Here is a 15,018-nt window from a genome sequence, read left to right as displayed (position 1 = left end):
ATTATCTATAAGATCCCACCCTAAATGGTAAATTCTTCCTTCATCTCTTATCTTGAGCAGGGGTTCCCAAAGGGGCGGGGTCACCTCAGGATGATCAAGGGAAAAATATATCCAGATATACGTGTTACACATAAATATTAATTGGGGAATACATGATTTACATATTAAAATATTGGAAATGCAATTTAATTTGAAAATGAACAAATAAATAATGAAATGTCTATTTATATAACCAAACATAGAGTTAACAGGATGAATTAAATGATGAATATTCATTTAAATATGAATTTATTCTTTCAAATGAGTGTAAATACTTCATTTAACATGTATAAGCAAAAATAAAGCAATTATTTGTACTTTTATGGGATCACAGGTCAATTGAAGTTGGATTTTTGGGGGGTTACAGGCTGAATAGTTTTGGAGCCTTCCATGAAAAACATGATTTTAATATCAACAATCTCAATAAATAATAAAAAAGTAAAATTAAATGTCCTGATAAAAATTAAAAATGTTTAAAAACATTAATGTTAACATTTATTTAAATTTAATATTCATTTAAACTGTACTTAAACTGAATATAGCTCGTTCACGAACTTATTGGTTCAATGTGCAATTAATGAAGATTGGCCACCAGGCTGGTCCAATTTAGCCATGACACCTCCCACACTAAAATGAGAGGTGTTTCAGTTTTATTGTCCAGCCCCTGTATATGTGTAAATAAACTTAAAGCGAATTAATTATATTTATTTTTAAGGGGGTTAAAAATACTAAAACTCAACGTCTTTTGGAACTATGCAGGAAAGCAAAGATATTATCAAATAAAAATAAGAAATTGTGAGAAATATAAGCAACAGTGACGCCTGAAGAGAAGCTGAACCCCTCAGGAATTTAATGTCGTAGAAATGCTGAGTACAGCCTTGAAAATCCAAGCGATGACTCTGGAAATGAACTCTGCTGCCATAGACATGGTTGTATCAGTTTGACTTTGTGTTTGCAAGGATTTAAGATTAGACTTAAACAAGGAACTGTATATTTCCCTTCTTTATGTTAAAGACACTCTATTTATTGAAAAAAAAACTTGAATTAGTAATAGCTCTAATCAATCAAGTAGGGGAAAAATAGTTGGAACTGATCCTAAATCCACAAGGAAATGCAGGTTCTGATGTCTGGGGACTCAAACGAGTTTTATTTATTTACTTTTTTATTCTTGTTGGAGGTTTCAATGAAAGGTTTTAATGGTTTAGAATTTCACCACCTTCTACATGGTTTTAAAATTTCATACTTTTAAATGTGCAAGTGTTCAACTATTTTATTGCCTTTAGGATGGTTTGTTGATAAAACAAAATATTTTGAAGGAAAATCCATTTACTGGTTACATAATAAAATAACAAATAATCACGTTCATGTATTTAAACGTAAAGTTTACCTAAATTTAATAGGAATGAGTTAATTTTTTCCTAATACATAAAGTTTATTTGCTGCATAATAATCAGGGTTACCTTTATGCAATTCAATCAAACTTTATGTATTTGACATAAACTCATATGTATAAATTTTAGATAAGTATACTTTAGTGATACTAAATACATAAACCTGATGATTATGCATTTCAAATAAATAAGCTTTATTATACAAGTGAATGATGTAAGGCTTATTTAATAGGTTTGTGTCAAAATTATAAAAAAAAAAAAAAAAATTAGAATTTGTTATGTAATAAAGTTAGTTCCTCAAACTTTGGTTAAATATTTTTTTGAGTGTAGTTGAGTAAGTGGAATTTTCCTTTGTGAAAAGTGTGTAACTGATTTTGCAACAGTCAGTTCACATTTATTAAGTTAGAACAATGTTGTGATATTACAGAAACCAGCTACATAGGTATTTGAAATCCTCCAAATCTGGGTGCTGGGAGGATCAGCGGCTGTTCTGGGTTTATTTCCTGTACCTTTGTCGCTCTCCTTCCTTTCTTTCTCCACCATCTTACCTGTCAAACTATTACAAAATTAAATCTATAAAAAATCTACCAATATATACAGTACAATAAATATGACTTTCCTAACCCTTGGGTTAAAATAAAGGTGACTCAACATTGTTTTTTTTTTTTTAATGAAGCTAGTCAAGAAGATGAGTTAGTTTGTCTTCATATCGAGGCCTCGTTTGAAGCACGTAGAGTCCACAAGGAATTGATCCGCCTGTAACAGCATCTGAAGCTTTTATTCTCTGTGCGGCTTTTCCCTCATTCTGGGAGGGTTCAGCACAAACTGCAAGCTGATAGCACTGCACTACACAAGTTTATAACGGTTTCAAAGGCTGTCCAATCTGTTAATAGCGGTAATATTTATGGTTTAAACCACAGGATGTTGCACGTAGGAGCTGTTCCTCATGCTATTTTTCTGCACACATCCGTCTGCATCGGTATACATTTATACACATGTATGCAGTGCAGGAACTCCGACCCCATAGACGGTGCTGATGATGTAATTTGGCCGCGCAGACCTCACTGACACGACAATCCTAAACCAAGCTTTCTATGGCACAGATTCATCTCAGTCCCTCCTTACAATTAAAAGGTTTATAGAGCTGTGACAATCAAAGACAAGGGTTATTTTTATATCTCTGCGTCCAAGCTTCTTCATTAGGTAAATGACATCTTGGGGCCTGCAAGTTTTGTGGTTTTTTAGTTTAAGGATTTTTTATCGTTGCAAACATCGTAACAAAGGTTTAGATTTTATATTTGAAGTTCAGCCAGTAAAACCATTAGTTTTCTTTTTTTTCAGTAGAGATAAAGCTTTAGGCTCTGACCTCTAGTCTTTCTCATATTCGTGGTCTATATTGATACAGAGACTGGAAACAAACCATTTTCTTATGACCACCCCTCTCTCTAAATGCAACCAATTTAATAACCTTTGAATGAACATTAATTGGCTGCAGAGTTTCTGAGAGGTAAGTTCATTATAGCTGGTGTTTATCAGAGAATGCTTTAACCAAATTTAAGTAACCAATTTTCTTTAGCTCTAATAAAGCTAGGAGCAGGTGCCCTCAGCTTCCCCCCCTATTATTGCTGAAACGCTTTGGTTTGGGCAAATCAATCAACAATGAATGTATCTCCCTCAGAGGAGGCGTGGTTCAAAATGCAAAAATCATTAATAATGAAAAAAAACATGAGATTCTTTTATTTGGATTACCTTTTGGTCATTAAAAAGAGTAAATTATTAACAATTTGATTAACTTTCTCCTTATAAAATGGTCAAAGCGTTCATAAATACAGCTATTATTTCAAAAGAAAGTTCATGGGACTCCTCCCACTACAACAATCAGTCCAACAGAAAGTAGGACAAATGTATTAATAAAGAAAGCCAGTCTTGGACCAATTAAGTAAGTAAGTAATGTTTTTTCATAAAGCACTTTTCACAGACATAGAGGTTACAAAGTACTTTACAAAATTACATTACAAATACTGTAGAAATACATTTAAATATACAGTCACAAAAGACATGATCATAAAACACTACTTTAGATTTATTAATGCATTATAACGAGCTTTTAAGGGCATTTTAATTAAACCTTTACACAAGAAATCTGCTCTTGATTTGGTTTTACCAGTTACCTCTCAACTACAAAGAGTCACACATTCACAAGCTCTTAAAGTGATCATTTGTTAGCTCTAACAATGGATTTGTTTGATAAAATTTTTTTTGTGTGTAAAAATAAAATAAAAATACTGTAAGCTGTTTAGTTTTAATACATTTAAAGACATTGTGAGACGGGCATTGCCATGTTGTTTACCCTGCAATATATTTAGAGTAAGTGCATATATGACATCATGCAGTGTTGCCCAGTCCAACTAAAATAGTAATGAGTAACGTTAAACCTTTTCAGTTTAAACCACAGAGTGTTGAAAGAGATTAGAATGTGGAAATCATGTTAAATAAGGAGGACCGGACAGAGAAAGCGGGGAGAGTTATATGAAAAAGCTGGTGTTTGTGCAGCTGCTCGTCAATACCCGATCCGTCCAAGAACCATGTGTTAGGAATCCAGTTTGTGTGAGTTGTGTTTTTTGTGTCTTTCTCTTCCTCCACCACCAGGTGGAGGCATCTTCTCCTTGGTCCTCTCGCACACCTGCGGCTGGTTGGTTCATCACTGAGGACTACTTAAACGGTGGACTGTCACAATCTCGACGCCAGAGAGTTTGCCAGTTTTGGGTACTCTAGCCAAGCAGAGATTAGCTGAGTCTAACTGAGTCTTTGTTTCTCTGAGTTCTAACTGTGTTTTTGTCTTTGCCTTTTGGCAGGAAGCCATCCTGCAAGCGGGTTGTTTTTAGCCTTCTTCCCCTGGAAGGATTGTTTGAGTCTCACACCGAGCAGAGGATTAACCTCCACAAGTTCCGTTCAAGACCTCCTGGATTCCAAGTGACAGTCCTCTCCATAGTGCCTCAGGAACCAACCAAATTAAAACCTGTCCGCCCTCCAACAACTTCCTCCCTCTGGTTAGCCCACACAAGACTGGATTCTGCTGTTTATTTCTGCCTGCCCTTTTTACATTTCTGTATGCATTTCTGTCTCATTATGCAAATGAAGAGAGGGTGCGTCCTAAAGAGGCAACTTCTGCTCATTGGTTGGCGGTCCATCTTCTTAACTCACAGAGCTCAGAGTACTAAGTGAAATCTAAGTTCTCTTTTCTGTTGCTGTTGTTCAATAAAAGTATGTTTTAAGATTATTTGAGGCGAGAACCTTATACTTTTAAGCATCACCATATGGCCGATTCACAGATTCAAAGCGTAATTTAAAAGAAAATGTTCCGAACTTGAGAGGACCGCGGCAACCAGCGGAGCTCCGAACCTCACGGCAGCCGGGTCTAACGGCAGCCCGTCTGCAGCGGCCCTCTCTCGGCATAGCCAAGCATTTATTTCTGTATTTATTTTTAAATATGGCAGAGTTGGTCCTCCATACAATAATTACGCTTGCTCTTGATCAATAAAATTGATGTTAACGCTCAGGCAGACCTTAATTGTATAGTTTTTTTTTTCAATTTCCATTTAACTTTATAGATCTCACATTGGAGGAATTTACCTCTGCATATAACACATCCTCCTGGGGAGCAGTGGGCTGAAATCATGGGGTGCCCGGGGAGCAATTGGGGGTTAACGGTCTTGCTCAGAGACCCAGAGGGGCAGTCTGTGAGAATGGGTTTTGAACGCACAACCTCAGAATACCAAGCTCTATGCCCTAACCACTAGACCACCACACCAAAACATGTCAAATGCAACAATAATGGAACACAATATAATCCACATTTATACCCTCTGTTGTAATTTTTATCAGAGTAATAATATTTTGCCTTGTTTGAGTTGTAGTTTTTTGCAAAATTTGATAATCGACCATGGGTACTTACTGCACTTCTTTGGGTCATGGTTGTCGCGCATGAGGACTTTTTGTTCCGGGGTCCTAAACAGTGACGTCCAGTTGACGGTGTTGTAGAAGCAGAGGCGGGTGTTGTTCATGATGTAGACATTTCCCGCGCTGATCTCATTTAGCGACTGGAAGTGAAGGGAGGATATCCAGCGCTGCTTCAGGATCAGCAGAGAAATACCACCAGCGCTGCGAGTGAAAGTTAAAATGGTAAGAAGCACAGAAGAATACTGACTAACCAAGACAAAAGACACAGAAAATAACCACGTGGAAGAACATGAGGTTAAAGCTTTAATAAGACTAGGTGTTGTTTTATCACTTGGATTTCCTACTTGGAGGCAGCTTGGAGTCTGTCATGAAAACAGTAGTTTCTGATCAATGACGGTGTGGTTTCAGGATGTCAAATGCATAACAGTTTTGTCATGTTAAATCATCATTTTTGATCAACCAACAAAAAAAAACTGCACTTAGAATACCATTTGACAAAAAAGTATCTGAGTGTATGACTCTTAAAATTACAGACCAATTGTTTGCAAAATATCTCAAACTAAATCAGATGAAAATTTAAAAAGAAAACAACTAGCCTTTTACAATAGTTTTCCTATAAGGAAAATTAAAAAGAAAGAAAAGGGGAACACCTCCAAACTGCACCAACTTATGCTTTTCTTTGGGCTAGTTGCTGGGAAAGCAATAAGAATGTCATGTCCTTTGAAAAAATAACATTTGATTTCATTACATTCAATAAGTTGAAAAACCCAAAAACATAGCCTTAAGTTGGCAGTAGATTGCAGGAAATTTGAAGGCAAAACATAGAGTTTGAGACATTACAGTTAACAGGTTAAAATCTAAACCTTGCTTAAAAACAAAACTACTGTTTGTATGCAATTAATGGGCTTTTTGTTCTTATAAGTAACCCTAAACCCGAGTTAATTCCTTTAAAAAAAGTGAAGTCGACGCAGCCATGAGGCACGGTTGAATGAGCTTGCATTTCAATTTAACAATATAACCATCTAAATCAAATTTTTTTTGTCCCTATCGTTATTATTCAATGTGAAATGATATAACAACCGACTCCTTTTGGGACATTTTGGAATGGCAATCAGGTGGACAGCTTTTCATAAGAGTGACAAGTGGCGTCCTCTTCTGGGTGCGGCCAAACTACAACATTCCCTTCTCTCCATTCCCCAAAGCGTCTGCATTTTTCTTACAAATTTTCCACCATTTAAGAAGAAACAAAGATTCTTCCCAGTAGTATATAACACACTTCCAAGAAGTAAGTGGAGAAAACAAGAACTAATCAAAATGTCCAAACAAGAAAGTCATCCTTTTGGGGAAAGTTGCATTTTCATTACCAACGAGTAATGAAACGAGCTGTGAGTAATGCAATCAAGCAAGAATCATTATAACCTGCATCCTCACTTATTCATCCAGGGCATTTATGCATGCATATTACATGTTCAAGTACATGTTCTGATCTTACCTATAAAGAACTCTGCCTCCGATGGTCGCCAAGTTGGAGAAAACACTCAAATCCGTCATGTTTTCAGGCCAGGACTGGATGTTGAGGAACCCTTAAAACACATTAGATAGAGGAGTTTGGCATCTAATACAACTTTGACTTTAACTTTAGAAAAAAGAAAAATGGAAAAGAGCTTCAGGAACTTGCATTGTTTTTTTTTTTGCTGTAAAAAAAAAGAGAAGGCAGCCTGCGCTAATTAAAAGAATGCATTTAATACTTGGCACAATTTTTCTATTTGTGCTTGCCTTTAATGACAGATTATATCAAATCAGCAGCTATGGAAATGACATTAACAGCATAGAAAGGGAAATGGTGGGGGATGGAGAGGCCATTGCTCTTTTTTATTGCTGGTGTTTTCATAATGAAAATGCTGTTTCACTCCATTAGCTGTGAAACTCAACAGCAAGTTGCAGTTTAATATGACGGAAAGGGGTTTGCATGCAAGGTTTTACTCATCCCTTTAGAGCTCTAACAACTAATGCATAAAACACACAACCACACACCGAATGTCTGTCTAACCATCATATAACACTCATACAGGATGCACACAGTGAACACAAATTAAATGCGGTAACTGTTATCTTCAGCTGATTTAACTTTCAATAAGAAAGTTTCACCTGTGATCTCCTTGACTGTTCGGAAAACATTAAGACGCTCCGGGTCCAAAGGTCCAATGCCATGATACATGTCCCTAATGACAACCAAAGCAGAGAGTAAGTTTCCATTTCCATAAGCTTGATTAAAAACAAACTAAGCATGTAAAGAATGCAGTGTTAAAAGTAAGGTTCATCACCTACATCATTTAATTTGCATTTACAGTTCATGGCCTACTTAATAACAGGAAGGAGTTGTGGTTTGTTCTATCACCTAATGAGAAATACTGCCAATTTACTGGCAATTTCACTACCTCCTGAACTAAAGGCAGCTCTTTTGTTTACGGTCTTTTATTATTGGCTGAACTTATTAATCTGACCTCAGTTACAGTGTAACCAGAGCCCAATCCTAACTGGCTTTGGGTCAAACATCTCTACCTTAGTCTTGTCTGTCTAAATGGCTGTCTCATCGTTTTAAGGCCACACATCTCTACCTTGGCCTTGTCAGTCCAAGAGGCCTTCTTATTGGGTTAAGGCCAAAATCTCTATCTTTGTCCTGTCAGTCCAGATGGCCTCCTCACTGGTCTAACCCAAAACATCTCTACCTTGGTCTTGTCTGTCCAAATGGCCTTCCAATCGGCTTAAGACAAAATATCTCTACCTCGGTATATACAGTCCAAATGGCCTTCTCATTGGCTTAAGGCCAAATATCTCTACCATGGCCTTGTCAAGTCCAAGTGGCCTTCTTATCGGGTTAAGGAAAACCATCTCTATCTTGGTCTTGTCTTTTTAAATGGCCTTCTTATCGGGTCAAGGCCAAACATCTCTATCTTGGTCCTATCAGTCCAAATGGCCTTCTTATCAACTTAAGGCCAAACATCTCTGCCTTGGTCTTGTCTGTCCAACTGGCCTTCCAATCAGCTTAATGCCAAACATCTCTACCTGGGTATTCTCATTCCAAATGGCATTCTCATCGGGTTAATGCCAAACATCTCTATCTTAGTCCTGTCAGTCCAAATTACCTTCTTATCAGCTTAAGACCAAACATCTCTGCCTTGGTCTTGTCAGTCCAGATGGCCTTCCTATCGGCCTAACACCAAACATCACCACCTTGGTCTTGTCTGTCCAAATGGTCTTCCTATCGGCCTAACACCAAACATCACCACCTTGGTCTTGTCTGTCAAAATGGTCTTCCTATCGGCTTAAGGCCAAACATTCCTACCTTGGCCTTCTCTGTCTGATTAGCCTTACTGTCAGGTGAAGGCCCAAATTCTCTACCTTGGTCTTGTCTATCCACATGACTTTCTCATCAGGCTAAGGCCAAACATCTCTTCCTTGGTCTTGCATGTCTAAATGACCTTTTATTAGGTTAAGGTCAAACATCTCTATCTTGGTCTTGTCTGTCTAAATGATCTTCTCATTGGGTTATGGCCAAAGTTCTCTACCTTGGTCTTGTAAGTTTAAATGGCCTTCTAATCGGTTTCAGACCAAACATCTCTGCCTTGGTCTTGTCTGTCTAAATGGCATTCTCATCAGCTTAAGGCCAATCATCTCTACCTTGTTCTTGTCAGTCCAGATGACATTCTCATTAGCCTAACCACAATCATCTCTACCTTGGTCTTGTCAGTCCAGATGACATTCTCATTAGCCTAACCACAAACATCTCTACCTTGGTCTTGTCTGTCCAAATGGCCTTCCAATCGGCTTAAGGCCAAACATCTCTACCTTGTTCTTGTCAGCCCCATATGCCTTCTTATCAGGTTAAGGTCAAACATCTCTATCTAAGCTGAGAGATACATCTATTTAACACCTGGTTTGGATACTGGCTCTGATATTGCCTAGCTCACACATGCCCAAAGTGAGTCGTCGAGGGGCGGCTGCCCTTAAGGATTTAGAAGTTTACCTGCTTTAGCACAACTGATTCTGATGATTGCAGTTCAGCAAAAGCATTGTAATCAGGTATCAATGAAAATCAGGTGTGCTGGAGAAGGGAAACTTCTAAAACCTGCAGGAAAATGGCCCTTAAGGACTGACTTTGACATGCCTAAATTAGCTAGATCGGATATTGGTGATTTGATGTCGGATTTGAAGAATCCAGTGCACCTAACATTGCACTGTTATTTGTTCCTTTTTGCTGCTTATGTGTTAATTCATAATTTAAAGAATATTTATAGCTTTGTTTATCAGTTATCTTTTTTTAACAAAGTTTATGTCAAAGCTTAAGTCTTGACTTACATGCTATGATATATGAAATATATTCATTCAGCAATAAAACAGGATGGGTATTGGATATCGGCCAATATGCTCAGCCCAGGTATCTGTATCGGTAAAAAAAATGGATCTGTGCATTTCTAGGTAAGGCCTAGCTTGTCAATCCAAATGACCTTGTGCCAAAAGACTTGCAGTTCATTTAGATGCTACTTTTCACCTAACAGGGGAGGAGTACTTATGCTGAACATAACAGACCTGTAGTTACAGTAAATTCCACAACTGTTGGTAACAGTTATAAAAACCTTCATATGAAAAATGAAAGCCACTATGTCTTATTCCAGTTGTGGAAACTAAAGTCTGTAGAGTCTGAGACAGATTTTTATGTTTTATATGAAGGCTTTTCAACTCTTGCGCCAATCAGTAGTTCAATAAAACGTCCACTTTGTTATAATCTTCCTAAATGTCGAATAATTGCGTCAACACAAGCGTCCCTGCTTTTAAAGAGATGTTTAGGGTGAAAAGATATAAGTTATGCTTTAAGTTATAAGTCGTACTTTGCAATTTTAACCTCTGCTAATCATTAACCAGATGTGGTCTCAATTCAAAGAAAGTTATCAAGAAGAAAAAAAAAACAAAGACAAAGAATTTCCTTTTAATTAGGAACTGAAGAAAGAAAAAAAAATTAATTTTGTTGCTCACCCTTTAATGCCGGTGATGAGAAAGATAAGGTTGCCGTTGATTTTGGTGCAATTGACAAACTTATCTATGTTGCTAGCGTCCACAGTTTGAGCCGTCTGCAGGCTGCCTGTTCCTATGCCGTCGCAAACTGGCAAAGAAAACACATAGGTCACGCATCAAAACCAGATAATGTCAACGTTGATATGAAGTACACAGCACATCCAAGATGTCCTTGTATAGCGTCAAAGAAATGATTAGACCCTCCCCTACCACAATGATTTTTTCCCCCCATTCCCTTTCATCAAAATAAAGTCCTTTTGGTGCTCAGGCAAGGCTGTGGCCCTTTTCCATGCATTTGAATTCCCACGATGAAAGCATAGACCAATCTACATCCATTCCCTCTACATAATAAATTCATTACATCTGCATTAATTACGCTTGCAGTCCAGTGCGAGCCAAGTGTTTCAGACACAAGCGGAAAAAAAGAGGGAAGGATGATGAATAAGGCCGGCATTAAGCGGTGTAACCACTTTTTGATAGTGATTTATACCGGCCAATTCCATATCTGAAATGTTAATTTGTTATCATTTCCCACAGTTCCTTGGGCTATCCCTCATTAACCCCGTTCCCTGTGACGTGACAATATAATCAGGAGATTAGCCAATCGGCGGGTACCTGAAGGAAAACATTATTACCTTCCTCTCTGAAAGAGAAAGGGCAGATCAGTTACCTTTGTGAGAACAATATGATGAAGAGGATAATCTTCTGAGTTGAGCTAATGCCGTTTAATTCCACATCAGGCATTTTTTGCTTTTAGCTTGTGCTTCTCTGGCATAACAACTTGTAATCACTGAGCAGGTACCTATTTCTAATTAGGAGACTATTTTCTGTTAATTAACACATTGACTGATGTTTGGGATCAAATATGTGACCTTCATTTATGGTGTTTTTACCTTCCAGAAAGCAATATTCTCTGTTCTGAACAGCTCTGCTGTGTAATCATGGTGACGTTAATATTTTGGGATCATTTAAGAAATGAACAAAACAATAAATAAATAACACTGAGCTTGGATCACATGACTCACCTTTTGGGCAGATGTCAGTGCAAGGAATGCACATTTTGATCCGATTCTCCTCCACCTCCATCTTGTTGCTGGGACACGCTCTGACGCAAGAGCTGTGGTCCACCACAAAGTTATCTGCCAGAAGCAAATGGAAATAAGATCATACTGGCCTCACCAGCCTCAGCGCCAAAACAGTCACAAGGTAAACAATTCCTGGAAATTACTCTGATGATCCTAAGAAATGGATGATAATTAGAAGGAAACATCAATGTCTCGTGCATTCTAATTCAATGATCAGTGGATTTTGAATATGCAATCTGTTGATTTTAATTCAGTCTCGGCTAATTGCCTCTGCACTCCAGACCCTCAGTAACGGTGAATGAAAGAACTAAGATTTGCTTTTTCCAGTGACATAAGTTGAAGCAGATGGTGTAGTGACTTAGCTAATTGAGATGCAGCATTTGTTTAGGCTAGAGCCACTCATCTTGCTTCTAAATAACTCTCTGGAGTCTAATTTCAGCCTAGATTGGTAAATATGTGCTTCTTCAATAAGACTTAATTAACACCTTTATGAACCCAGAGCAAACGGTTAGTCTTCCTTTGACTTACGGGGGCATTTCTTGACGCAAAAAGCTCCATAGGTGTACTTGGCTCTGGGATTGGGCTCCAGCTGGAAGGAGGTGGGGTTGTACACAAACGGCTGGGGGCACTGGGTGACGCATGCGCCGCTGTTGTTGAAATTAGTGCAAGCCTGCAAAAAGAAGACAAGTAAAGTCACAATAAATGGCTTTCAGGGATTTGTGTGTATTCAGGAAGAAGGCTTTTACTTTAGTATGGAAGCGTTTTGTAATCACAGAGAAATAAAAGAAATCGCTCTGTTTTTCTGAATTAAAGATACAGTGCTGCTTTGATTCCATAGAGGATGTATGTTATTCTTGTCATTGCTGTGATTTGTTGAGACTTTTTACTTTCTTGGGGACTGAGACGCTGGGAAATTCTCGTCTCTTAGTTAGGTAGATGTGATCACTATTAGTTTGTCAACTTTGCAAAGACACCTGCTAGTTGGGTGCTACTTCTTTCCCACCTTCCTCTTTTCTTCACCGTTTATCGCGTTAGTTCAGAAAAAACAACCATGAACAAAGAATGATGTTGTTATTTCAGAACAACAGACCAATTTTCTTTTTTAGGTACATCCACACTTTTCATCCCAATTAATAAAAACATTTTAAATTGGTAACAAACGGTTTCCCATTTTTGAGACTTTGACATTGAGAAGACCTTTGACAACACACACATGTATATATATATTAGGGCTGGGACGATTTATGAAAACCGTCCGAACCGTTCGGTTCGACTGTCTCGGTTCGATTCGCCTGTGTTTCGTTCGGTTCATGCGCTGCTCCTTTTTCTAATAGGCGAAGCGTGTACAGTCCAGAGCAGAAGGTGGCGGTACTGGGACCAAAGCCAACCACCAGTAGTAAACAAGAAGAAGAAGAAGCGAAGCAGCTTAGCCGGGTGTAGCAGGGAAAAAAATCAGTTGTTGGGGAGAATTGTGTGGGTATGGCGAGTGGGAAAGAACAGGAGTTGGAAGAAGCGCCAGCAGCACTTTATAGGTCTGCTGTATGGGACCACTTTGCATTTAGAGTGACCTACGATGACGGCGGAAAGAAAGATGTGGATAAAAGTGCTACAGTGTGCGAGCATTGTGCAACACGTTTTGTTTATGCTAACAGCAACATGACCAATATGTCATGCTAACCCCGAAATCCCACAAACTCCGTCAGCGCTCCACCCCGCGGCGCTCCAGACCGGGTGCTCAAAGCAAAGCCTACAGCCCCCACTGTGGCTCCTGTCCGCTCCCCTCTGAGTCCCTTGGAGATGGTAGAGGGCATGCGCGAGATGATTAAATTCAAAGCAGCAAAACATACGGAAATGATCCGGGGTTTCCGCGGATCATTTAAAATAATTACAATCCATTATTTTTTGGGGCATTTTTTCATTAATTTCATAAATTTTTATGGGATTTCGGTGTAACAATCAACATATACCGAATCGAACCGAACCGAAAACCATGACGACGAAACCGTGAATCGAACCGAACCTTGGATTTTGTGAACCGTTCCACCCCTAATGTATATATATAAAAAAAAACTGTTTTCTCACCCCTCGTGGGGTGGTATGTGTCATCCTCAAGCTCGGGTCCTCTACCAGAGGCCTGGGAGTTTGAGGGTTCTGCGCAGTATCTTAGCTGTTCCTAGGACTGCTCTCTTCTGGACAGAGACCTCTGATGTTTTACCTGGAATCTGCTGTAGCCACTCTCCCAGTTTGGGGGTCACAGCCCCCAGTGCTCCAATTACCACTGGCACCACTGCTGCTCTTACTTTCCACATCTTTTCTTGCTCCTCTTTCAGCCCTTGGTATTTCTCAAGCTTCTCGTGTTCTTTCTTCTTGATGTTGCTGTCGCTTGGGATTGCCACATCTATCACTACTGCCCTCTTCTGCTGTTTGTCGATCATATATGTATAAATATATGTTACAGCTACTTATTTTGTGGTACATTCACATTGATTTATTTCATAAATGTTGTGGCCCTCCATATAATTCAGGGATCACATCACAATGATTGTGAAAGCTGTCTAGCGACTATGGGTAAGACAGATGTAAATAAAAATATGTGAGGGTGTTTTAATGCAAGTCAGTAAACGTTCATTCATTTAAGATTGGTAAATTTGTCCTGTTCTCAACTTGTAGATACATGTGACATCATTTGTTTCAAGTGTTAGAATACAATGTTAGAAGTTATGAATATAAGTTACAACTTTGAAAAATCCAAGATGGATACAACCCGTGATGAAGCCATTGTCTTACTCAACAGTTGGTGCCACTAATGCACCTGAAGGTTGTTCACCAACCTTCTCTTTATGTAATGCTTGTGCACCCTCCTGTTTAATGCTTCCCTGGGCAAATGTCCATACACCTCACATCAAAGATTATGCAGTATATAACAGGTTCTTTTCCTATAGTGCCTTATGACATTAGTTGTGAATTGTTGCTGACTTGAATTTAAGCTGATCTATATTAGTATCTTTAAATATTTGAGCTTCCAAGTGTTAAAAATGTAAAACCACATTGAGACCTGTGCACTCAATCCCTCCATCTCCTTCTGGAAGGTGTGGAGGTAATGGAGAACGGAGAGATGAAATTTCATGGATAATTCGCTGCGAGTGAAGGAATATTACGACAGCAGATCATTTTTACGCCCGATTCCAACGTGCAAATCAGGCGGCCGCTCCTTGTCTCTCTGGATGCCAAATGGGAGACAAATGAAAGCCATTGATCCATGGCTGTGATGTAAACGGCGTAATGTTCTCCCTATAAAGCCCCCCTCTTCCTCCCTTTTTAAGCATCTTGACGTCCACGTCGCCGGTAATTGAATTTGAACGAGTCTTTAGGTGAATTACAACAGCAATATCATCTCTGTCGACGCGCGCGTTTGCAAAACAAGAAAAAAAGTTGGATTAATAAAAGGATCACAATTATAACTGGAAATC

General features: G+C 38.6%; 1 protein-coding gene across 2 annotated transcripts in view; it reads right to left on the bottom strand.

Annotated features, from left to right (window-relative positions):
* Nucleotides 1-15,018, bottom strand: part of LOC119780802 (receptor tyrosine-protein kinase erbB-4-like) — a 465,078-nt gene that overhangs the window by 113,953 nt on the left and 336,107 nt on the right. For both annotated transcript variants that reach the window (XM_038280976.1, XM_038280977.1), the window contains exons 7-12: nt 12,077-12,218; nt 11,489-11,602; nt 10,425-10,551; nt 7,539-7,612; nt 6,883-6,973; nt 5,386-5,591 (exon numbers count right to left, since the gene is read on the bottom strand). In XM_038280976.1, the coding sequence (XP_038136904.1) occupies nt 5,386-5,591; nt 6,883-6,973; nt 7,539-7,612; nt 10,425-10,551; nt 11,489-11,602; nt 12,077-12,218 (754 nt within the window). The remainder of the gene's footprint in view (nt 1-5,385; nt 5,592-6,882; nt 6,974-7,538; nt 7,613-10,424; nt 10,552-11,488; nt 11,603-12,076; nt 12,219-15,018) is intronic.

The sequence above is a fragment of the Cyprinodon tularosa genome, unplaced genomic scaffold (genome assembly GCF_016077235.1).
Source record: "Cyprinodon tularosa strain WSP-4 unplaced genomic scaffold, ASM1607723v1 ctg166, whole genome shotgun sequence".
In the NCBI taxonomy this organism is placed as follows: domain Eukaryota; kingdom Metazoa; phylum Chordata; class Actinopteri; order Cyprinodontiformes; family Cyprinodontidae; genus Cyprinodon; species Cyprinodon tularosa.
Note: the sequence above shows the minus strand (reverse complement) of the source record. Positions and strands in the feature narration are given on the sequence as shown.